The sequence below is a fragment of the Hippoglossus stenolepis genome, chromosome 4 (assembly GCF_022539355.2).
Source record: "Hippoglossus stenolepis isolate QCI-W04-F060 chromosome 4, HSTE1.2, whole genome shotgun sequence".
Classification (NCBI taxonomy): domain Eukaryota; kingdom Metazoa; phylum Chordata; class Actinopteri; order Pleuronectiformes; family Pleuronectidae; genus Hippoglossus; species Hippoglossus stenolepis.
Window position 1 is genome coordinate 20,566,149 of NC_061486.1, and position 23,930 is coordinate 20,590,078.

Genomic DNA, 23,930 nt, shown 5'->3' on the forward strand with positions numbered 1-23,930 from the left:
TTCTGACAGCACCTGTCAGCCTCCATACCAGAGGACCTTTCAGGGTCATTATTTAGTAACCTCCTACTGTTTTCTTCATGACTGCATGACTGAACGTGTCATTTCTCAACTGTATGTTGGAGTTCACATCTGTGAAGTTGTGCTTTCATCATACATGACATATTCATCCATACCTCAATAACAAGACAAAATGGTTTATCTCACTTCTGTATCTTTACAAACTCCTCTCCGGCACTGCGCAAAAGAAGGACAAGACAGAGTTTCATTTCCAGCAACTTTATTTCAGTATAAGTGGTTTTTAAAACACCTCACACTGTTTCTCCAAACATCTCAGTTTTCTTGCAACTTCCGAGAAAAGCAAGCGAGACATTAACATCTTCAGACACGGCCAAGTCCAACTGTCCTCTGTGCCAAACGACATTTTGAAGCAAACTATTTGACAAGAGTTGACATTAAGACAAGAGGGGAGCAAACCATCACATAATAACAAATAATCGTACTTTGTACATGAGTAAAACCTGACTAAAACCAGACTAAGTGGCAGCTTACAGCAGCCGACACAGAAAGGAGCAGTGATCTGACAAAGACAACCGAATGCCCTGACACCAACCTCTTCTCTAGCCTCCTTAGCCTGATGTATGGGTGTGTGTGTGTGTGTGTGTGTGTGTGTGTGTGTGTGTGTGTGTGTGTGTGTGTGTGTGTGTGTGTGTGTGTGTGTGTGTGTGTGAGACTGTGTAGGCATGCATGTGCACTTGTGTTCTATCACAAAAAACAATACATTACATAAAAACCAAATGTGTTCTAATAAGGCATTATGTGGCAAAACACAAAGTCAGAAACTCCACAGAGCAAAAAACAGCATCAATGCCAGAGGAATCTGTTTTTAAGGCCAAGAAACAGACCAAATGTGTGAAAAACAGGGTAAAGAGCTGAAAATCAAGCCTTGAGGAAACCTTACATGTTACAGCACAGACGGGGGTTAATGATGGGGGAGAAGAATGAGATGGGGAAAAGAAATATGGTTCAGGAATTTTCTGGGCTCTACCTGACAAAGAAAAGGTTTGCTGCTCTGGGTTAATGATGTGAGCGCTGAAGGTTGTAAGAGCCAGTCTACAGAGGAACAACAGAAAGCCTGTGTTGTCCTCAGTAGAATGGGCGCTTTACAAACTCGTTGGAGCCAGGACAAAACCAGGGAGTGTGCATAAACCTCACAGGTGGTGACAGTAGCATTATGAGCTGGGACAGTACCTTGGAAAGTATAGATACAGTATAAAATACATTCATGAAGACATCTCGACAAACAAAACAAAATAAGAGCAGAACACCATCAGTTCTAATGGCTCAAGCTGAGAAGCAAAACACAAAAATCAGTTAATGGACTATAGTGCAGAGTCAGGTGGGGGTGGGGGGGTGGGGGGGGGAGAACAATGGTGAGGATTCTCCAAAATGTGTTTTGAGTTAGACATTAATGGACTTACAACAGTGTGACCGTACATACCGATATAGACAGATCAGCTAACCAAATAATAGAAAGTATGTTTTCTCACACAGGACCTACAATCTAGATTATTTTCTTTTATAGTTCATAAATGTTTTGAGATATCGGCCTCTGAGATTTCTGCCTCAACACCCGTGGAATGAGGGTGAATAGAAAAGAAAGAAGAAAGGCCCGGTCACAACAGCATTGGCAAATTACGGTTAGACATCAATCACTATTTTGTGACATATTAACCGAACAATGAATTGAATGATCGAATGTCATCAATGGAAAATTATATTGTTATTTGTAGCCCTATAATCTATAAAAAAGCGTTTTTTTACAAAAGACTGTTTATAAACAGCCTTGAACTGGATTTTATTGACATACTGAAGTTATACCAGTAATGAAGCCAGAACAGCATGCTGGAGTGTCAAAAAAAAGTAAGTATTGCACAATTAAAATCATATTGTCTCATAAAAAGCTGTTTGGTTAAGAGTTAGCCTATTAGCCGTGCTAGCTCCCACTAGATATGCTTAGAAGCCTGCCCTCACTAGCTTTCAAAGTAAAATCAGGTCTGACTGCACAACAAGGCCCCAGTCACACATGCGCAAATGCATCAGTGGTGAACCTTCGATTTTATGGCGACTTTTTTTGGCAAAAGATAACCGTCTCTAGAAAGAGATGTACATGTAGCACGAGAAATCTCAGCGACAGATCTCTTAAAACTGTCAAACTACAACTACATGCTAACAGAGGTATGTGAACACGTATTTAAGTGTATTTTTGCGTGAATCAGCCCTTTCAACCTTTTTCCAAACCTGACTCTTCATCATCACTACTGACAATGACGTGTACCTGCCAGTCATTCCACCCACAGCTGATCCTGACCTCCTCAGAGGTTTCTGTACCTAATCAACAGTAGATGGACAGTGCTGCCTAAGCCATGGTGGTGGTGGTGATGGTGGTGGTGCTGCGCTGGTGTCCGCTCTGACACAGTTCCCTGAGAACCCCAAACACACTTCCTCTACGACTACAGCTATGGCAAAATGCTGGGGGCAATAATTTGTGGTCCTGAATGATTAAAAAAAAAAAAAAAGATTACACATTTTACAGAATGATATGGTACAGCATTACAAGGAGAGAACATATTAAAAGCCAATATTTACAAATAGTTAGGACCTTGGCAATGCTGTGAGGGATTCCTTCCCCCTCAAAGCCAGAAATATTATCATATCGTGGGACATGTGTTGCCTCTACATACAGACATAGAACAGTGTGCTGGTGGTGGAAAACAGAGTAAAAAAAAGTGGATCTATGGGGACACTACAAGGTGCCAATGGTCAATCCAGTCATGGATCTGTTTAAATATGTTTACAAGAACAGTTCCCAAACATTGAGATTCAGTAAATGAAGAAACATAATCCACAGTTAACTCATCCGACTCTCACCCTGGGCACCACTGTTACATACACTGCTATAGTACACACTGTACTAATACCAAACTATGTAACAGTTACTGCTCCGACCGTTTCTATGTGTACATTTTGTATACAGCATATACCATATCTAAATATGTATTTTTTTTTATCTTTAGTGACTCTTAAAATGTTTTTGCATTCTATATTTCAGTCTCTGGATGCTTATTTTGGCTTTAAGCAGTGAACCGCTCCTATGGATAGTGAGTTTGCATCACAAACAGGGTCTCTCTCCCTCCTCCACAAACTCAAATCCTTCACAGTTTGTTTCAGTGTCCTCCTCCCAGTCTTTTTTGACCCCGAACATACATATATATATTTAGTATTATAAAAAATAAGTTATTGCGCATCCCAAAAAAAGTGCATTGTATATTTGAAAAATATCTCTTTCTCTTGTTACACTTTTCCTTTTTTTTCTTCATGTTTCCTGTTATTTGAGGGAGGGGGGAGGAGCGATGGGGGGGGTGGGGGAAGAGAGAAAGAGAAGAGGAGGAGGGCGGAGAGATAAACAGGTAATGGAGGGATGTCTTGCTACGCGATGACCATGGGAACGTCGTCTGAGAAGCCGCTGATCATGGGAGCATCTTCATCATCGTCACCTGGAGAGGAAGAGGAGAGAACAGAGAGGAGTGTTTACGACAAGTTTGCTGTTTGAGTTAAGGCTTTTTATTGACAACCACGAGAAGTGAAAATCAATCTACTTAAAAAAACTGATTTGTTCTGTGTCTGATCCCCTCCACACTGTTTCTGTATCAGCACAAAGGGTAACAGTCAAAGTTTTAAGTGTGTCTAAATTGTTCAGCAGAATATTAGGACCTTTTCATGGCGCTTTGTTACACAGACGGACCGATGAGCAGCATCGTAAATCCAAGTCATCATGTTGACTGCTAATTAGAGTCACTCTCTGCGTTACCAATACATTTTCAAGAAAATTTGAAGTGAACTTTTGAAACGACGCAAAAGTAAAAAACAAGACTTGCACTCAGTAGAGCACATACCTCCGCCAAGGCCGAAGAATCCTACATATGATTGTCTAGTTCTTATAGTCGAAATATAAAAGGAAAAAAAGACCTGAGAATTTAACCCTGAAACATTAACTAGAATGTTAAAAATTGCCCAATGTTGCAATGTTAATGAAAAGTAAAAAAAAATGGAGAAACAATACAAGTTACTTTGGCCATCTACAAGGGCAAGTTATAATTACTCTGTTACCAGCTTCCTCTTGTTCTCGAGAAGCGGAAACAGCTGATCAGTCATGTGACTTGACGTTTCAATCTCCCAATGAGTACATTTACTCTTTTTTTGGTTATTTACTCATGCAATACTTCAAAATGCGCTAAAATGTATGTTTATGGAAACACAGCATATGAAGGGAGTTTCTGTTATATGTTAAGCTTCTTGAGTCGACCATCTATTCTCTTGTATATCCAAACAACACATGGACGTTCACCTCTTAATCTTATTCTCTCCTTTTGCCGTTTCCTGTGGGTGAAGGGAAACTACATGTGCCTTCTAAAGTTTAGTGTGTGATTTTCTCTCCAACCCTCAGTGACATTTCTATTTATTTATCTGCCTAGAATCTCCACCTTCTACACTTGCGAGGCAACCTGAGCAACCAGTGGGAGTTTCCAGTGCAGTGACCAGCCTCCTGCCTAGTGATCAGACACAGATGGGTCCTGGACCCTACTGATCTCTTCTGACTGTTTTCCTGGATGACCATGTACAAAGTAGAAAGTCTTACCCAGCTCATCCCCTGATGAGAAGATGGCAGAGCCCAAGCGAGAGTTGTAGTGGGAGTTGGCAAAGGCTGTGAAATTGTTCTGCAGCCGGCGGTGTCGGAGGTAGAGTGCCCCCAAGCTGCCGCACACTCCGAGCAGCAGCAGGAAGAGGACGGGCACTACCACTGCTGCCATGTCCCCTGAGTGGCCCTCACTGCGGGAGGCGTCATTGGTCCCTAGGCAAGAGGAAAGGAGCATTAATTGCATGAAGGGAAAAATCAGGTTCACCGTCATTACACACAGTATTTAACTGTGCAAACACTTGTTTTCCTTTATGCTACAGCTCACATTACAACATGCTGTTAGTCTGTAGATGCAGTACCTGCTGTCAGCTCGTCAAAGAGCAGCAGAGCTGGTTCCCCACACAGCTGACCGCTGAGCAGGCAGCGGGCCTGCACGAAGAAAGTGTAGTTGTGACCCACCAGCAGGCTGCTGATGCGGAAGTAGGTCTCTGTGGTGTTTCCCAGGTAGGACGTCTGGTTGGTGATGCTGTCATGTACGTGCACCTCATACCCCTGTGAGGATCACGCCAAGAAAGTCAGAGGAGGACAAAAGGAGCATAAATGAATTGGGCAGAAAATCTGTCCTTATGAAAACACTTCTGTTTCTACTACTGTGCTTGCTGATTAAATCGCAGTACTAACAATTAAAAAAAAACCTTAACATCAAGGTCATTATTATTATTATATATCATTAAGCTGTATTAAAGTCCAGCAGGCCTTTAGTAGAGTGTGAGAAGACTGTGTAAAACAACAGTGTCTCACCCTGCTCTCATTGAACTCCTTCTCCCTGACAGCCAGGCTCTTCCAGAAGAGGAACACGTGGTCTTTCTCTGTCAAAATCTTCAGGGCCTCAGGAGCAGCAAGAGGAACTGCAGCAGAGGAGAAAATACTTCTTTAAGCAACACTGGACCATCACTGTATTGTCTCTGTAAAGTTACTGCTTGTATTTAAGTGTGTTGGGAGCTCATGAAAGAGTACAAAGTATTACAAATACTACAAACTGCATCATGTTGTGCACTTTGATGTGACATATTTGATGAATTACGTAAAATAATGTAACACTAACACATGTTACAAAATTGGTAATAGTACATTTTCTAGATTGACTAACAGTGATTAACACTATTGAGTTAATTAACATGGTGGCACAATGACAAGCTGTATGATAGTTACTGCTCAGAAAGAAAAGACATGAGAAGCTCTGTGTGTGTGTGTGTGTGTGTGTGTGTGTGTGTGTGTGTGTGTGTCTGACCTGTGCTGAGAGTGAAGCTGGCCTCCTTGCTCATGTTGCGCAGGCGGACAGAGATGCTGTACCGTCCTCCGGGCTCCAGGCCTTTCAGCAGGTACTCCACTGTGTTGTTCGGTGTGGTCACCTTGTAATCGAGCTCCACTTTACGGATCACGTCCCGCACGTGGATTGCATAGGTCTAGAGATACATGAAGAAACACACACACACACACACACACACACACACAGAGGTCAAGTTCACTAAAACAGAACAGATTCAGATTGCTGAGAGTTGAAATCCATCCAGTCTGACAAATGATTAGATCGTGTCAAAGACTATCAAAGACTGCTGGAAAATTTATGTTTAGTGTTTGAGTTGATTTTTTGCGCCTGTTATATAAATAAATATGATGAAAAGAGAATGGTTTGTCTCTGGCTGTTGTGGGGAGACCCCGGTGGCATCGTCAATTGCCACAAAAAGGTTCAGTGAAGATTCGTGTTGTCCCCTGTGCTCAAGCCCAACTACACATCCACTGTAACGCCTGGGCCACACTGCCTGCGTGTGAAGCGCCTCACAGGCGTGTGTCCTGCGTGTGAGCCGTGCTGAAACAACCCAGGCTGATGTCACAAATGAGCAGGCTAGACAAACACTGAGATGCTGATTCTGGGATGCCAGAACTCGCTGCTAAACCTGCTGGAGGAGTCGTGAAATACAGTCTTGAAACATATACTAGAAAGTCGGGGGATGTTTTTGCCCCAATATCATCAACTTCAGAACCAGTGCAGCCTCAATAAGAGACCTGGACCATCAGGGAAAAGTACTGGGCAGAGCTTAAACCTTCAATCACCCTGATGGGTGAGAAATACAGGGGTGGCACTTTACACTATATCATCATGTCTTGTGTATCTGAGAACATATTCAATGGAGGCTCACAGTAAGTGTGGTGTAAAGGAGAAGGACATTTTCAAAGATAAAAATAAGCGGATAAACGGGTTCAAGACCTGACAGGTTTACCGATAAGACACCCGTCAGTACAGTGGTGAACGTCAGCATTTGCCTATCAGATTATCTGTTGTTGTCTGTTCAACTCTACCAGGTCATGAAACACCCCCCTGATCACATTCCTGATGCTTATCATCATGTATTCATCATCACAGTAACATGAGACAGTGTTTTACCAGAGCGGTGTTTGGGGCGTCATAAGGCGGCTGCCACTTCAGCGTGGCCTGTGTTTTGTCTACTCGCACACGATGGAGGTTCCTGGGTGGCAGCCTCTCGTTGGGAATCATTTTCACCACAGAGTACTCAGAGGGAGGGCCCAGGAAGGGGGAGACGGAACGCACCTGAGAAGAGACAAGTGAGAAAAATCACCACAGTGAAACGGTACAATAATGCAAACGAGGCAAGCTGATGCTCCCAGTCACCTATTCAATGACTTCTGCTCCAATAATGACGATGCCCCTATGTGACCTGTTATTACCTGTTTATTATATAATTAGTCTATTCTACAATGACACCGACATGGATGGAAAACCCTTCACTTAAAATTGACTCCACTGTATTAAAATGTCTGTAATGCCAATGTTTGTTGTTATTATGCTGCTTTTTATTTTCCCATAATGCCTCATTTTATTTAGCCCCTAAACAACATTTCCACATTAACATCACCAGACACAAATATACGCAAAAAACAACAATGTGATCCAACAATAATTATGTTGAAATCTTACATTTAGTTTTACATTTTCATGGATGAGGTCTCGTAGATAAAAACACACATTGATTGATAATGTTAATGATCTAAAGTATTTAAAGGCAGGGTAAGCAATATTAATTCAATACACTTATGTAAATTCTGCCAACATCTCCTCACAGTGAGCGAGTTGTACGTTCTGTGTGTGCACATCAGTATATCTGACTGTCTGCCTCTTCAAGGGCCAGAAACACACATTGTAGATTGTGTAAATTCAGAGGCTGGATTTGTCCACAGTTAATGCTCATGTCTGTGGTGGCTAATTCCAACTTGTTGAGATCCATGGTGCACTTTGGCAATGCACGTGGATGAACGTGGGGGGGGTGGACCTTCTGAAGGAGCAGTGAACAGTTACTCCCCAGACACCTTTACTTGGTGTATTCAATCCACACTTTATATTTCTGGGTCATTTTACAGTGTGTATGAACAGGAACTGCTGTATTTCATAACAAATTCAAATGGAAAATGCTGAATACTCTGATGTGATATTGTTTTTCTAATGTGAGTAATAGCCATGGTTTTAAAGCTGTACGTGTAGTGAAGCACATGATGTTAAAATCTGTCTTCACTAATGTAGTCATGATCAGCTGTTCACTTTTCCTTCCACAGCAGACAGGTTGTGGCAGAGCTGCAGATCAGATCATGTTTCCCATTAGCACCTGCATCCGCGAACCTGACACAGAATAATTTGCTACTTCTGCTCTGACTTTTTCTCTGTTAGGTGAAAAGACTGAGGATAATTTAGCCCTCCAGCCACCCCCCCATTTTATCTTTAATCAGACGTCTCTGTTCAGACCCCCTGACTGCTGGAACAAGTTTGGCTTCATGCCAGCCCGAACCCTTTGGTGTGAAAACAGAGTGACTGAGAGATGTGAATGACTTCATGTGAGACTCTTGGGGGTTCAGACATCTGCCCAGACGTCTCTGGATTTAGCTTTACTGCACAAAAGTAAAAGCGTCAGTTAAATATGAAAATGGTATCAGCACAAATTTAAAAAAAGACCAGGATGCAGACCTCCAGACTTTGAGGCAGCAGATGTTTAAGTGGAGTGAAATAGTCTGTAGAGGATTTCAAAAGACTCACCAGGAAGAGATACTGTTCATCACTGTCCACTGTGACTGTGAGGCTGAGGGAAGTGCTGCGGACCAGGTGAGGACTCCGGTACAAATCCAGGAAGGAGGTGGCATAAAACACACCATACATCTACACACAACCCACAAATAAAACAAAGTCAACTTGTGCACTCAGTAAAAGGGTTCTGTGGATGGGGTCTGGTCCTTGATCAAATCTTTTCAAAGTATTTATTACAGAGATGGAACATATGATCCTGGTCTTCACTACTGCGGATATTTTTCTGAAGGGATATTTTCCCCTTCGTTTTTATATGAAGACCAAGACCACGTTTTACAAAATATCTGTCCAGACGAAAACACTAAAACAACTACAACCCATAAATCGAATACCAGAGAAGAACATTGTGAGCATGCTCACCAGTATATAGCATTGTTGGTGTTACATGACACAACAGAAACCGTAGTTAAAGAAAATGTAACTTTGGAAGGCATTTGTAAAAATCGCCATTTAAATGACGCGCAACGCTGTTCACGTGTGGACAAGAGGCTGAAATAGTATTCACTGTATATCTGCCTTTTTGAAGCACTGAGTGTTTAAAGTCAAAGTACAAAGAGTTCTTTTTATGGAGAGTTTTTCGTTCTGTGACCTTCTAACATTGTTTTCGGAAAACTATGGATAGGCACCTCCGCCAAGGACGTTATGTTTATTTGTCATTTCGAAGGATTACGCAAAAACTACAACAAGGATTTTCTACAAAACTTGGTGGAAGAATGCAGTATGTGCCAGGGAAGAACCCATCCAGCATTTTTATTTCATAAATGTGGTTCATATGTGGTCTGTTGGGCCTTGGCAGAGGTAGTGAGTGCACTTGTAGTTTTTTCTTATACTTGTATTAGTTCCCTATAAAATCAAATCAAAACCGAGAGGAAGTGTGTTGCAGTTCAGTGTTGTCTTGATTAGGAACATCATTGACCTCCAAATAAAGTTATCAGCTTTGCAGAAATGCATAAAAATACTTTAATGTATGTTATTCATTTAATTGTGACAATTTTAATGTTTATTTTTCATTGGACACTTTTATCAAGTCATTTTATGTCTTCAATGGATTCGTTTTTAATGGTTCAGTGTAAATAACTGGCCCTAATAGGCTAAATGATGTGTAGTCACTGAGTATGTAGATCAGCATAAAGAGCAGGTGCACACCATATTCGAATGTACTAGTTATTTTTTACTGTATCACATGTATATATATCTATGGTGAGTGTTGTACCTGAGCGGGGGGTCCTTTGAGGGTCCAGGTGCAGTCCACAGCTGTCTGATTGAGAGCCCTGGTTTTGAGGTAGGGTCTCTCTGGCTGCGTGCCGGCGGTCTGATGATGGGACAGGGCAGTGGGACTGTCTCCTATGCTGGTGTGAGCCCACACAGCCACTTCATACATGGTTCCCGCCGTCAGGTTTGCAGCTGGAAACAGGCAGCACACAGGGAATGACTGGATTGAGATGATAGTCGGTGTCACTGGGTCACTTGAAATTGAAAGTGCACAAGTATCTGGACAAAGACACATCGCCATTAAACAGTACCTTTGAGAATCCCCTCTCTAACTGTGAAGTTCTTGCTCTCCTTGACGTGTTTGTCAAACTGCCACGACAGAATCACAATGTACTGTTTCACCTTAAAGAAACACAGGGAACCATCAGTCATGTTCGGACACACAGAGACAGAACACAATCTTACGACCTGAGATGTTATTTTAAAGAGAGACTTACATCGTACTGCGAGTTCAGGCTGAAGGAAAGACTCATGGAGTCAGGCGTGATGCTGTCAGCGATCACAGAGGGCGGAGGCAGAGCTGCAGCAGGACAAAGAGGAATTAAATGAAAATGAAACCGCCATGAGTTTCACATTAAAAGCCTTCCAGCAGCTGTATTCTCGTAGCCTCCTCACACAAAGAGTTTGCACCTATTGAGAAAATTAAATTCTTTCTGAGGATGTCTCCCATCCCAAATAAGACTAGATTCTTCTTCCCAAAGCATCTCAGCCTTCAAGGTAAAAACCGTGAAGTGAGATTTAAGGAATTTTTATTCCATTTTTTCGATCAACCAATCACAGCTTTTAAAAGAATGCACCATATGTTCAAGGTTCAAGAGTTAAAGAGTTAAATCATCCATAAACTCGGACAAATTAACCCAAAGTGCACTTTGGAGAAATCTTTTATAGTTTTTGTATTTTGAATGAATGAATGAATGAAGGACAGAATCTTTGTGAACAGATTTTCATTCCATTTGTTCCAATGAGCACATTTCTTTTTGTGAGGCAAAGTAATGTGAATGAATTAATGATTGAAAACTGAATGTGACTTAATTTAATCTGAACAGAGTGATGACAATGCCACGACTGTGATGTAATAATTGTAAATTATCATGTGGAATTGGACACAAAAGGAGTTTTGTTTTTCCCCTGGTTATTATTCACCAATCTTCACTTTGAGAATTTATGATGGCCAACTAATCTTAATATTAATCTAGGTTAAGAGCACTTTTGATGATCGTGCCATGAACTGTGGTGAATTTATTTAGCCTTGTGGTTTAATCTGACCATTTTAATTGTGCTGGGAGAGGAGTGAAAACATGTGGTCGGCGGTTTGCCCAAGGAAGCTGCCAGCGGTTTTAAAGTTATGTGGTGAGGCTATTTCTGTGCTTTTCCCTAAAGGACACGCTTTGTGCACTGAGATCCAAACCATCAGATTCATCAGCAGTCCCACTATCACAGTTTAAGTTACAAACACTGGTGTAACTCCAAGCACAGCACACCTGCACAACCTGACATACCTACCTAACACCAGCAGGGGACAGTGTTGGACAGATGTTTAAATTGTATTTGTGTGATAGATGGACGAGTTACCTTTCTTAGGAGTGATGGATTTAACCTCTGTCCAGTTCCCCACACCTCGACTGGTCACTGCTGCCACCTGAGAATCATCATATCAGAAACATCCACATCTGTGCATGATACTATCACCACTGTGGAAATCATAGGTTTCTCACCGTTTTATGATCGTAACAGAACAGTGTGAGTGTGTGTATGAGTGACTTACCCTGAACCTGTACAGGTTGTCTGGCTGCAGCTCCTTCACCTTAGTGCTGGTTGTAATGCATCTCTGTGATGTCCAATCAAGACCTCCACGCTCACTGTATTCAACCTGAACACACACACACACACACACACACACACACACACACACACACACACACACACACACACACACACACACACACACACACACACACACACACACACACACACACACACACACACACACACACACACACACACACCAAAGAAAAGCATACAGGAGCTCAAATAGTTTCCTACAAACCTTTAGGAACACAGTGTAGTCAAAGTTTATTTATACAGCACATATAAAACAACCACAGTTAACCAGTGCTGAACAAACAAAAAAAAACAAAACACTATATATAAAAAAAAGAATAAATAGAAATTACGAAAAGCAATAAAATGTTAAACATCATAATCATTCATATTAAATATTGCACACTAGCAAATAAAATGAAGGTCTCAACTCGAATTGAAAGCCAGTGAGAAGACGTGAGTCTTAAGCAATGACTTAAATGTATCAGGGTTTGAGGGTCAGTCAGTCTTGGTGACAGTATCGTTAGTTTCATTAAATATTCGGACTCTAATTGGACATGTAGTTTCTTCAGAGGAAAATCACTTACGATGTATTCCCTGATGAGGCCGTGTCCTTTGTCAGGAGGACTCCAGGAGACCTCCACTGTCCCATCCTCGCCGTTATCACAGGACAGCTGCAGGTTCCGGGGAGGATCAGGCACTGAGGCGCACACACACACAGACATTCATTATAAATTAAGTATCGATTAGAAGAAGCACACTAAATGGGTTTGATTTGTGTTAAACTACATCGAACTAATGACATGTCAATTTCTGATGCTACAATAGTTAACTCCACAGTGAGTCTTCTTATTTCCTGCTCTCAGAAAAACAACAAAATCAAGAGACATTAGGAGAGGACATGTTCCCTCTGCAAAACCTGAGAGAGCTGATTATTTGCTGTCACAGTTACCTGAACAACCCTGTAATTTAGAGACAGGGATAACAAGTGAACCCTTTCTGTTGCTTAATGGCGAGTAGTTCTGAGCTCTCAATTTCAAAATCATAAATGTACCGGTAAAAAGCCGGACTTCTTGGCACTGATGAAACAGGCTAGAATTACATTGACAGATTTCTCTATAAATTCAAAGGCTGTAAAAAATATTTAGTCTATTTTGTTTATAATCTTCATTTGAAATGTAACTCCACATCCTGTGCTAGAGCTGTGACTTCTTCTGTACTTTTATGTGTTTACTTTATTGAAATAAGGTGAAAAGTGACAGCAATGTCCTGGTTTTAGCTAAAAGGTTATGATATCGACCAGTATGATTTCAGATATGATTTCATAGAGGTTAAGTGAAAATACTGAGGTCACTGACAGTAAACCAGCCTCCTGTACATCGGTCACGTGATCCTCACCTCCTTCTGGCGTCCTGACTGGGATCACCTCGTTGGTCTTGTGCAGCTTGCTGAGACACTGAGTGAGCACCTTCACGTGGTAGGTGGTGTCTGGCTTCAGCACAGTCAGTTTGTAGCTGGTCTTGTTACTGTGAGTGTCCATGATGGTCCACTGCTGCACGCCCACAAGTCTGGAGACGGAAACAAGAGAGGAGAGACATGAAGGCAGCAGGGGCGACACACGGCACTGTGCCGGGAGCATTGCTCAGCATTGTATTCTGGGCAGTGGGAGAAAGCTCCAGAAACATTCAACAGGTGAACTTCAACATTATCAGGAGACTGGTAGCAGAGGGATTCACCTGTAGTAGATAAGGAAGTAGCAGGAATCCAGGGGAAGGTTCTTGGGACGAGACCAGGTCAGAGTGATGGCGCCTAAAATGTCTGGTGCCCACTGGAGGTTCCGAATTTTGTAAGCCAGGGTGTCCACTGGTGGTGGGAGGAGAGTTAAATGAGTTTAGTGGCATACAACCCAAGTGCACACTAACAACCAGTAGGTGGCAACATTGCACCGCTATTAAACTACAATGCATGGTGACACATTGACACATTAACGACCAGCAGCTTTAATGGTTCATGTGTGATGTTTTTAAGTATGTTATCATGAAGCATCATCTAACATGTCCAGGGGCTAAGTTTGATTAACTTGGTCATGGTGACCGTAAAAGTGGGGACCTACAGGTGCAGTTGTCCTCGTCGCTGTGGTCGGAGCAGTCCAAGAAGCCGTCACACAGCTCGCTGTCCAGCACACAGGCTTCACCATCAGAACAGCGAGTCCCGTTGGCACAGAACAGAGGCCCACGGGTGGCTGAACAGCCACGGGAGGTGAAACAGAGAGAGGAAAAGATTGTATTTTTATTATTGCATTGTCTGCATCTGATATACTACACTGTACAGTTTCAAGAAAAAGTGTGTGACTCCTTAACTACTTGTCTTTCTTCTCGAGTACAGACAAACACAATGTGCTTATGTTAATGAAAAACAGAACAGACGTTATACATTTAAGCTAAATACAAAACAAGCACTTGTGCTAGCCGAATCCAACCAAGCCCAACAGAATATTAGCCGAGTCTGACCTGACCCGGACAGGCATTCAGTCCGAACCGGATCGGTTCCGGATATTTTCACAGATTTCAGGCATGTGCAGCATAAAAAACTAAGTAGAGCCAAAATGACTGAATCTGACCTGAAGCCAAATATAATTTCGAAATTGTTGTCCAAATCCGTTGAGGGCTCAGGTCAGGTGGCCACACTCTAGTAGCTTCAGATCAAAGCTGCACTAAGTTCAGGAGAACATTTTAATCATTCTATTAACAGAACGGCTTCAGCTCAGACATGTTGTTGTCTGAGCCAGATCATATGTTTAGTCTGTTGTGAAAGTCTCTACAGAGAGTGTGTGCGGTAGATTTACTCCAGTGTCTAGTGTCATTGCTCTGCTGCACTAATTCTGTTTAATTCTGCTCACAACATTCTGTTTAGGTAGAATTTCCCCCCAAAAAAGAAAAGGAAAAATAATGTGTCACTGGGTTTGCCAAATCCTGACCATAATATACAGTTTATATGTCAGGTAAACAAGTTGGCACAAAGCTGCAAGTTTCTTTTATCATTCAACATTAATAATTTGGTCATTTTTATCCTACAAAAAAAAACTAAAGCTGATCTCAAATTATTCTCAGGAGATTTAAATGTGTGAATTAGACTCACATTCACAGAATATGTATATACATATAAATCTGAATCCATCCTGCATCCTTATATTTAAAAAACATTTTCTACACCACCACCGGTGAGACTCACGGCAGTGGGCTTCATCAGAGCCGTCCTCGCAGTGGAGCTGTCCATCGCAGCGCTGCCAGTCGGGGATGCAGCGCGGGGTTCTGCGACAAAGAAACTGACCGCGACTGCAACGGCCAGGAGCTGGAGAGGCGTGGGTGGGCACTGGAGCCTGCGTCACACTGCCATTAACTGCTCTCAGAGAAAGACAAAGTACAGAAGTGTGTTTTAATGAACTTATTGGTTTATGGGTCTTTATTCAGCTTAATTAAGATATATTGCTAAGCTGCTAGAATTAATTTCCAAAAATAAATACATTTATCAAGAAATCACAAAAATATGACCTGTAGAAACTGCTGCCGTTTTCTTACTTAATGACGGGGCTTTTCTGTTTTATTTTTTTATCCTTTGAAGTTCATTATAATAACATATGTGTATTGTATGTTTTCAACATATTTTTAAGCCTGTCCTGAGAGTGGAAGTGGTGGTGCAGGTGGGAGGGAGAGGCTGATGTTCGTTGGCACCTCTCTGTCATTCACGGTAAAGAGCTTCATGTATTATGAGGGAACCAGTGGATACCCATCGGCAGAGTTGGTACCTGTGGGACATCCGAGCTCGTCGCTGCCATGGGGACAGTCAGCGTAGCCGTCACACACCCAGGTGTTGATGATGCAAGCTCCAGAGTGGACACAGTGGAAGCGGTTGGGGGCGCAGGTAGAGGGACCAGGGGCCACAGTGTGAGGAGTAACACCGCCTGCAAAGGTGGATATTAAAGTTAAATGACGGTGTTTTTTATAAAAATGTTTCCAAACAGAAAATTATTACAGAGAGAGCTACGTAACGTAAGGGTAGTAAAAACACCAATATAGATATGACTCTGACTGTGTTTAGATGTGCACTGGTATCCCGGTTATGAGGCTTATCCTGGTTTATTCATATTCGGGATGTGGTATTTACATGGAACATGGGAAAATCTGGTTCTTCATATCTCTGTATACATGATGAATACAAGTATCCCACTTACTTATCACTGTGTGTGCAAGCAAGCACACCCACAACAACACAGCCTACCGGCAATTTTGATTCCTGTATGGATGCTATTAAAAATGAGGCAGCAATGGCTTATAGTGGGCTAAGCTCTATTAAATGCCAACATCACGTTGTGGAATTCGCATCCTTATGGGAGATGAGAGCAACAGCAAATATGAAACACTTTGGCTGGCGTGGTGATGTTACTGCCACCACAGAGAACCAGGGCATAGTGGATAAACATTTGGCAGCCGTGCCTGGTGGAATCGGGTCGTCATTATGAAATTCAGTGAGAAAATGTCCATATGAGCATCTTTTTACCACAAGTGTGTCACAGTTGAACCGTTCTTGAGGCCGGACAAAACAACAGCACAAGCACCAGTCAGCAGCATTCAGAAACAATAAAATGTATACATGCACCAGTATCCAGGGTAGTAAACCAGGATAGGGGCTATTCCAGGATACTGAAACGGGGATATTACATTTACATTACACATAAACCAGATAATAATCGGGATACTTTAATGCATGTGAACGCAGTGACTACGACAAATACTGATATATGTATGTATAAAAATTATTATTTAGAAGTTCATAGAATGCGCAAGGCAGCCACCACTAACATCCAAACATCTACCTACTGATTGCCCAAACATTCGTCTGTCTGTCTGAATGTGGATTGCATATATCAACTTATTAGCAATACTTTCGATATTGATAAAAAATTTGAATAAACCAGTGCTCTTAAGCAGTCAGTGGGGTAAATCAGTGGACCGTCACTCTGTGGACCGGGTTGAACATGTCTTCTTCTATGTCCTCAAATAAACTACAGCAGTGATCGAAAACTGAGTCAAACCAAGGGTTGCTATTAAAAAAGAAGCAGGCTTACCTGTACACTGGGCCTCGTCAGACCAGTCCCCACAGTCGTTTTCCCCATCACACTTCCACCACGTGGGAATACAGCGTCCATTTCGACACTCAAACTGGAAATACCTCGAGCAGCCGGGAACCTCAGTGGGAGCAGCTGCAGCACACGGAGCAACTGTTAGCATCAGACAACTACAACTCTCCATTTTAGGACTAATTAGTAAAACTAAATATCATATGCACACAGTGTAATCCATTGAATTAATATTTGTGCATAAAGTCTTCCTCCCTCACCACAGTTGGCTTCGTCAGAGTAGTCCCCGCAGTCGTCCATGCCATCGCACTTCCACTCCAGGCTCACACACACTCCGTTGGCACACTGAAAGGTGTAGGCGTCACACACTTTGCCAAACTCAGACGATGTGGCTGACAGGAAACACACAAGCGCATTTAGATGACTGGTTTTCAATTTCATTATCCGTAGGTGACAGAATTGGTGCAACAGCTTCATAACAACAGGGCTCAGATAAATACAGATAGAATACAGCGAGGTAATGATACACAATGACACAGCTGACAACTAGAATGTCACTCAGTAGAATGCATACCTCCGCCAAGGCCCAACAGTCCCCTTATGAAACCACGTTTAAATTCACTGGATCTGGATTTTCACTTAGGTCTACCGAAAGTGAATATTTGTGTGAAGAAATTCCTTCAAGACTTTCTGGGAAATATCGCGTTCGCAAAAACAGGATGCATGTACGAAAGCAAGTTTTAATTTACGGGCAGACAACCCGAAAACATAATATAAATAAAATAAAATCCTAATTTAATCAACAATATTGTCTACTTTTTCCCTTCACTTATCATAAACAAGTTATAAACCACATGTCTTATTTTGGTTCCAGTCGGTTTAAATGAATGAAATCAGAGCGAAATATGATCAGATGATCTGATACTGATGAAACATGTTTGGGCCCAAGAAAACAATAAGTTCCAGACAGAGCAGCTGGTATAACTCGTTGAAATGTAAACAGATTTAAACTTTCACGCCCTGCTGATGCACAACATTGATTTAACGAGTCACTGTTCAGGTGCACAGGTGTGTGACAAGCCCAGTGTAAACACATCTCCTTCTCTTGTTAACTGTGCAGTGTCAGTGCTGCTCTTGGCAAACATCAGTTCAAGCGCTGCAGATGCAGAGTTTTTGAGAACTGCAGACTTAGATCCTGTCCCTTATTTTAAGTAAATAAACATGGAAAAACTGTGTTTTCTATAAACAGATTCTGTATATTTTACAGCAAGCTGGAAAAGTGAAATCATGTTGCCCTCATGTCTGGATCTGCTTTGTTGAAAAAGTTCTTTCTGGGGTTTTCCAAGGATCATACAGTGCTACAGTGGAGGGCTACAGTACAGACACGTTGAGTGTTCCTCACCACATCCAGCATACCCAGCGTCCTCATCTGATCCATCTTCACAGTGTTTGATCCCATCACAAACCAGAGACTGAAACAGACACTGGGCTCGGTTCTTACATACAAACTCCATGTAGCGAGTACACAGGGGATCTGTGGGTGAGAGGAAACAAAGCAAAATGCAAAAATGACTCATGGTCCACCGACAGCAATTGACTAAAGCACTTTTCACACATGAACAACTTTCACACATGAAGAACGCAGCAGGAGACTCTGCGATCAGAAGCGTTCACAACAACACAGACATCCCTGGAGCGTTATGGTGAGGGGTGGTGCAGCAGGTCCGCCTGCATGGAGTGAAAGCCATTAATGTGAAATATTTTGCTGCAGCGGAAGATGCACGGCTTCATACTGTATAGTACTGGTGTTTATTTGAGTACACGGGACAACTTTTATTCAAGGAAATACTGTAGTTATACCAGAAACCTCAGAAAAGGCTGTAGTTATATTAAAAGTTAACATAAAGAACTTTAGGTGATGGGCAGTAGTCTCTCTCTCTCTCTCTCTCACACACACACACACTTACTCACACATTTATGGTCATCTTCAGTATAAAAACTGTGTAAAAACAGCGCTGACAGTAGCAGCTATACTGCAGAACCGAGGCTCATCAGCAGCTGGTGTGAACTGACAACAGCAACATCCAGCCGTTCTGCAGCCGCTGTGCCCCGGGCATCATTCATAAAGTATCGATACTTATAATAGTATTGTAACGTTTTTAATGGCTGGGTATCGCGACACCTTTTCTTGTATCAGTATACGTGCAACACAAAAAATGACTGCTACATATTTGAATATGTACCCTATAATTACAATGTATTCTGACAGCAGTGTATCTCCCATATTAACTTTGTTTACATTTTGCCAAGCTGCCACGATTAAATGTATGCTCACTTATCTATTACCAGTTTCTGTTTGCTTTATACCTATTGATGTATCACTGGATGACTCTTTTTAAATGTTATTGTTGTTGTACAGGACAATAGTCTCCGTAAAGAGTGTATAAGACAGACTGAATGAATCTAAATATATGTGTATTATTTCTATGTTTAGGTTTTATAATTGGCTGAATTAAGACTTAGAGGAGGGGTACGATTTTTGACCTATCATGTCTCTCCCTCCAAACTAAAGTAATCTCTCACCACAGTTGTGCTCATCAGCGCCGTCTGGACACTCCTGGATGCCGTTGCAGTGTGCGGTCGCTGGCAGGCAGGTGTCATTGGAGCAGAGGAAGCCTTTACACCGAGTTCCATCTGAAACACGCAATTTAAATGAAATATTACCGCTAACAGAGAACCATTGCTTTTCTTGTAGCTGTTTTGGATGGCTACATCAAAAACAGCTACAAGAAAAGCAACTCCCCAAAAATGTAGCTAAGCGTCGAGGTGACGCAGACCGCAGCTTTTATAGCTTTAAGGACCAATAGCCCAAATTACATAGTTCTAGAAATACAGGCCAATGTCAATAAATTCTAAATACATTTTATAGAGAACAACAATAACACATTTTAAGTGAACATCTAGTACTACCATTGACAGGACGCCTTGTGTTGAGTATGTGTGAAATTGTGTGTGTTGCTGACTCACCACAATATCGAGGGTCTTCATCTGAGTCGTCCTGACAGTCGTCGTCACCGTCACACATCCAGCGCTGTGGGATACAGTGACCTGTGTGACACTGGAAGCTACTGGCCTCACATGTATGGTGGCCAACTAGGGACAAACACAGAGCGATAATAAGGTTGAGGGTGATAACAGTACTACGATGTTTCACACATTTGGTCTAGAATGTAAATAGTATTTCTTTGATCATGCAGTGATGTGAAGCATTTGCACAAGCAGATCTAAAGGCAGTGGATGTGTACCTCATTAAGTGCACAACTATTTGTTTAAATACTGTGACTTTGCTGTGGATAAAAATGGCTCTTTTCATGACTGGTGTTAGACCTCCTGACTGGTGTTAGACTGGTGTCAGTCACCTGTGCAGTTGGCCTCGTCTGACCAGTCTCTGCAGTCATTGTCTCCATCACACCTCCACGCCTCACGGATACAAACTCCTCGTGCACACGTGAACTCCCCAGGGCCACACTGGTGAGACTCTGAGAAAAGTTAACAAACCACAAAAAATGTCCACATAACGGTCTGTAAGCAGAATTTATTGCAATATTTAAGTACTCCCGTAAATATATTTTTAAATGATGTCATCTGTTTCACCGAATCAAGATTTTACTTTTCATATGTGGCTATTTCATGGAGTCCAATATTTTCCACTTTTGTTTGTTAACATCTACAAAAAAACACCATGTTAACATAACATACGTAACATTATTGTAACATGTCTGTCAGCACCTCCAGTGTATATTTGCTGAGGCTATAAACAGCTGCGCAGAGAATTGACACCAGCCAGCACCGTATCTTACCACAGTGGTCCTCATCACTGTTGTCTCCACAGTCGTCTTCGTGGTCACATCTAAAGGCCAGGGGGATGCAGGATCCTGAGGCCACGCAGCGAAACTGGTTGGATGGGTCACATGTTGTAGTAGCTTAAAGTAGAAGGACACAAACAAAGACAAATAAATATGTGTGGTCCCCTTTCCCCCCCCAACACTGTGAGCAAGGTGATGCTGTTGGATACGTACGACACTCCTGCTCATCACTCATGTCTCCGCAGTCATTGTCGCTGTCGCACTTCCAGATGCTGCTGATACATCGGCCATTGGAGCAGCGGTACTGGTTGGGTAAACAGCTATGCTCTGATTGGAGGAAAAGAAGGATTAAATGCACACAACTAATTCATCAGCCAGTTTTCCCTCTGACACGAAAGCCTCATTTCCAACAGACACAAGATCACATAGTATCCCACTGCACATGATCACAATGATCCTGCAGCACTTGCTTTAGTCTCACCAGTCTTGACGCAGGTGTTGTTTTGCAGCTGGTAGTTGGAGGGACACTGGCACTGCAGCTCACCGTTGGGCATGGTCACAGTGGGAGTGCCGTCTGGGCAGACACAGGTGTGCCTGTGGCCGGGCTGAGGCAGACAGAGCAGGCTGCAGGGCTGGTCGGCGCAGGCGTTATGACCTGGTGGACATATTCAAGATAGTGTGGATACTAATACAGCATTTCTTAAAGTAGATAATTGTGATCTTTAACCTTAGCCATAACTAAGACAGTGTGTGTTCATACATTTGTATCTGAAACTGGACATTTTACTTATTCCTATTTTTACAGTTAAGCTTTGATCCTCACCTCGATTCTTCCCCTTGTAGAAGATCTTGAGGTCCATGACTCCAGTTAGTCTGCCAACAATCAGCTCATTGCTCTGGGAACCAGCTTTTGGAGCTTTGAAAATTCCCATTCTGGACCAGTCGTCCCAGTATAGGTCATTCTAAAATGATCATTCAACACAGAGAGAATTATTAAAGCTAAAAAAAACTGGTTTCATTACATTTTTGGTGTAAGATGTAAACCAACTTTGTCTTATACAAAACTGTAAGCAGATTAAAAGATTTTTAATGGTTTATACTGGCTTACTTTGAAGACAGCAATGGCATACGGGTGGGGCAGCCCCTCCATGAGGACGCTCCGCTGGCCCCCGGTGAAGTTGGCCCTCTCAATGCGGTCGCTGTACGCTTCGGTCCAATAGAGCCAGTGGTCGTCAGCTGTGATCCCATTGGGCCATCGGACACCATCTGACACAATGCACGACACATTGGTTCCATCCATGTAGCTCCGGTAAACACCGGCGGCTCGGTCCCCCCAGTCCGTCCAGAACATCAGACTGTGGGAAGTTGACAGGATGAATTTGACTGGAAGTAATTTAACTTTATCTAAAAGCATTAAATGGACACTTTAACCTGTTTGTTAATGTTTCCAAATTTGTGATAAAGTTTGAAACATTATATATTTCTTTATTATAATAAAGGTTGATTAAAGATTTGATTTAATAGAGTACAGTGACTCCTTCCTCACAAATACAAGCGTCTTGACCTTATCTTCCTTTAATAAGAAACAGCAGAAAGGAGAGAATAGTGAATTAATTAATTTGCTGAACCAAATATAAAGCCAGTAATAAATGAAAAACTGTGTGTGTGTGTGTGTGTGTGTGTGTGTGTGTGTGTGTGTGTGTGTGTGTGTGTGTGTGTGTGTGTGTGTGTGTGTGTGTGTGTGTGTGTGTGTGTGTGTGTGTGTGTGGTGTGTGCGTGTGTGTGTGTGTGTGTGTGTGTGTGTGTGTGTGTGTGTGTGTGTGTGTGTGTGTGTGTGCGCGTTAACCTTTCTCCAGGAAGCAGAACCAGAGCACGGGGATGTTCCAGGATAGACGAATTGAGCAGGGTGTGGCGCAAATCTCCATCAGGGTTAGAGACCTTCAAACACAACAACAGTGAAGTGTATATATTGTATATATTCATCATGTTCAGAGTTGGAGCTCACATAACCTTTGGATGAAGGACAAAATGATCTCATTGAAGAACGTTTGTATCAGGTTATTGGTCAGTCGCTATCGATAATTATTGCGATAACCATTATTTCCTTTAAAGTTTAAAGTCAGATTTTTGCTCCTGAGTGAAGGTTGTGGTTTAAACTCTTCTTTATGACAAACACTTGTTAAACAACAAAACATTTTCCAGATCTGAGGTAGAACAATTCTGTGTTATATCTCCTCACTGTGCTTACACTATGCATAAACATCATATGGATATATATTGGACTTCTCTTAAAATACTATTGATGAAAATAATACTGCGATGATTGTTGATATTGTTGTACTGCCCATCCTATCTGTTATCTGTGCTGATTGCTTACTGTATATGGACAAACACATACACAACACCTCCATACCTCAATCTTCTGCGCTCCAGCATCAACCCAGTAGAGCAGTCGGCTGATGGGGTCAAAGGTCAGGGCCTCTACGTTCTGAAGGTCCTTCCTCACCACGACCTCCTGACCTGTACTGCCGTTCAGACACAGACGCTGCGGGAGAAAGAGAGACAGTCAACAGGACCCTACGTGTGAAACCTTGTGTATAGTTACGGAAAATGAGAGATGGCGCATTAACGCTGAGCTGTAACAGTCATGTTTATTTCATAAGCAAAGAATATTCCATCTGGACAGGTTGACATTTGAGCAAAACTGTGTTTGATAAACAAGCTCTCCTCAGGTCTCTGAACTCGTATAAACGAGTTCCAGCCAGCCCGCTAGTAAAAACCCTGGAGAATGTCCGAATGAGCCAAGAACACAGAAGGAGATCCTTCGCATGATTCACCGCGATTGAGTAATGTGTTGATGACACTTCTAACCCACAACAGATGCAGAAATGGAAAAACAAAAAACTAATAAAACCCCAATATATATTTCTGTGTTGTTGTGAACATGTCTGAGCGGAGAATCTCTTGCTGCGTTGTTCATGTGTG

General features: G+C 42.2%; 1 protein-coding gene across 1 annotated transcript in view; it reads right to left on the reverse strand.

Annotated features, from left to right (window-relative positions):
- Positions 1-260: 260 nt before the first annotated feature.
- Positions 261-23,930, reverse strand: part of sorl1 (sortilin-related receptor, L(DLR class) A repeats containing) — a 77,862-nt gene continuing 54,192 nt past the window's right edge. Inside the window, exons 18-48 of the mRNA XM_047339521.1 lie at positions 23,359-23,490; positions 22,792-22,883; positions 22,054-22,300; positions 21,769-21,907; positions 21,427-21,600; positions 21,159-21,272; positions 20,940-21,062; positions 20,499-20,618; positions 20,107-20,232; positions 19,663-19,773; positions 18,482-18,613; positions 17,340-17,471; positions 17,068-17,202; positions 15,748-15,903; positions 15,174-15,341; positions 14,056-14,184; positions 13,679-13,805; positions 13,341-13,510; positions 12,530-12,642; positions 11,887-11,991; positions 11,694-11,760; positions 10,559-10,641; positions 10,373-10,463; positions 10,063-10,253; positions 8,802-8,921; positions 7,143-7,307; positions 5,988-6,162; positions 5,498-5,604; positions 5,056-5,248; positions 4,697-4,909; positions 261-3,554 (exon numbers count right to left, since the gene is read on the reverse strand). Of these exons, the coding sequence (XP_047195477.1) occupies positions 3,487-3,554; positions 4,697-4,909; positions 5,056-5,248; positions 5,498-5,604; positions 5,988-6,162; positions 7,143-7,307; positions 8,802-8,921; positions 10,063-10,253; positions 10,373-10,463; positions 10,559-10,641; positions 11,694-11,760; positions 11,887-11,991; positions 12,530-12,642; positions 13,341-13,510; positions 13,679-13,805; positions 14,056-14,184; positions 15,174-15,341; positions 15,748-15,903; positions 17,068-17,202; positions 17,340-17,471; positions 18,482-18,613; positions 19,663-19,773; positions 20,107-20,232; positions 20,499-20,618; positions 20,940-21,062; positions 21,159-21,272; positions 21,427-21,600; positions 21,769-21,907; positions 22,054-22,300; positions 22,792-22,883; positions 23,359-23,490 (4,218 nt within the window). The 3' untranslated portion in view covers positions 261-3,486. The remainder of the gene's footprint in view (positions 3,555-4,696; positions 4,910-5,055; positions 5,249-5,497; positions 5,605-5,987; positions 6,163-7,142; positions 7,308-8,801; positions 8,922-10,062; positions 10,254-10,372; positions 10,464-10,558; positions 10,642-11,693; positions 11,761-11,886; positions 11,992-12,529; positions 12,643-13,340; positions 13,511-13,678; positions 13,806-14,055; positions 14,185-15,173; positions 15,342-15,747; positions 15,904-17,067; positions 17,203-17,339; positions 17,472-18,481; positions 18,614-19,662; positions 19,774-20,106; positions 20,233-20,498; positions 20,619-20,939; positions 21,063-21,158; positions 21,273-21,426; positions 21,601-21,768; positions 21,908-22,053; positions 22,301-22,791; positions 22,884-23,358; positions 23,491-23,930) is intronic.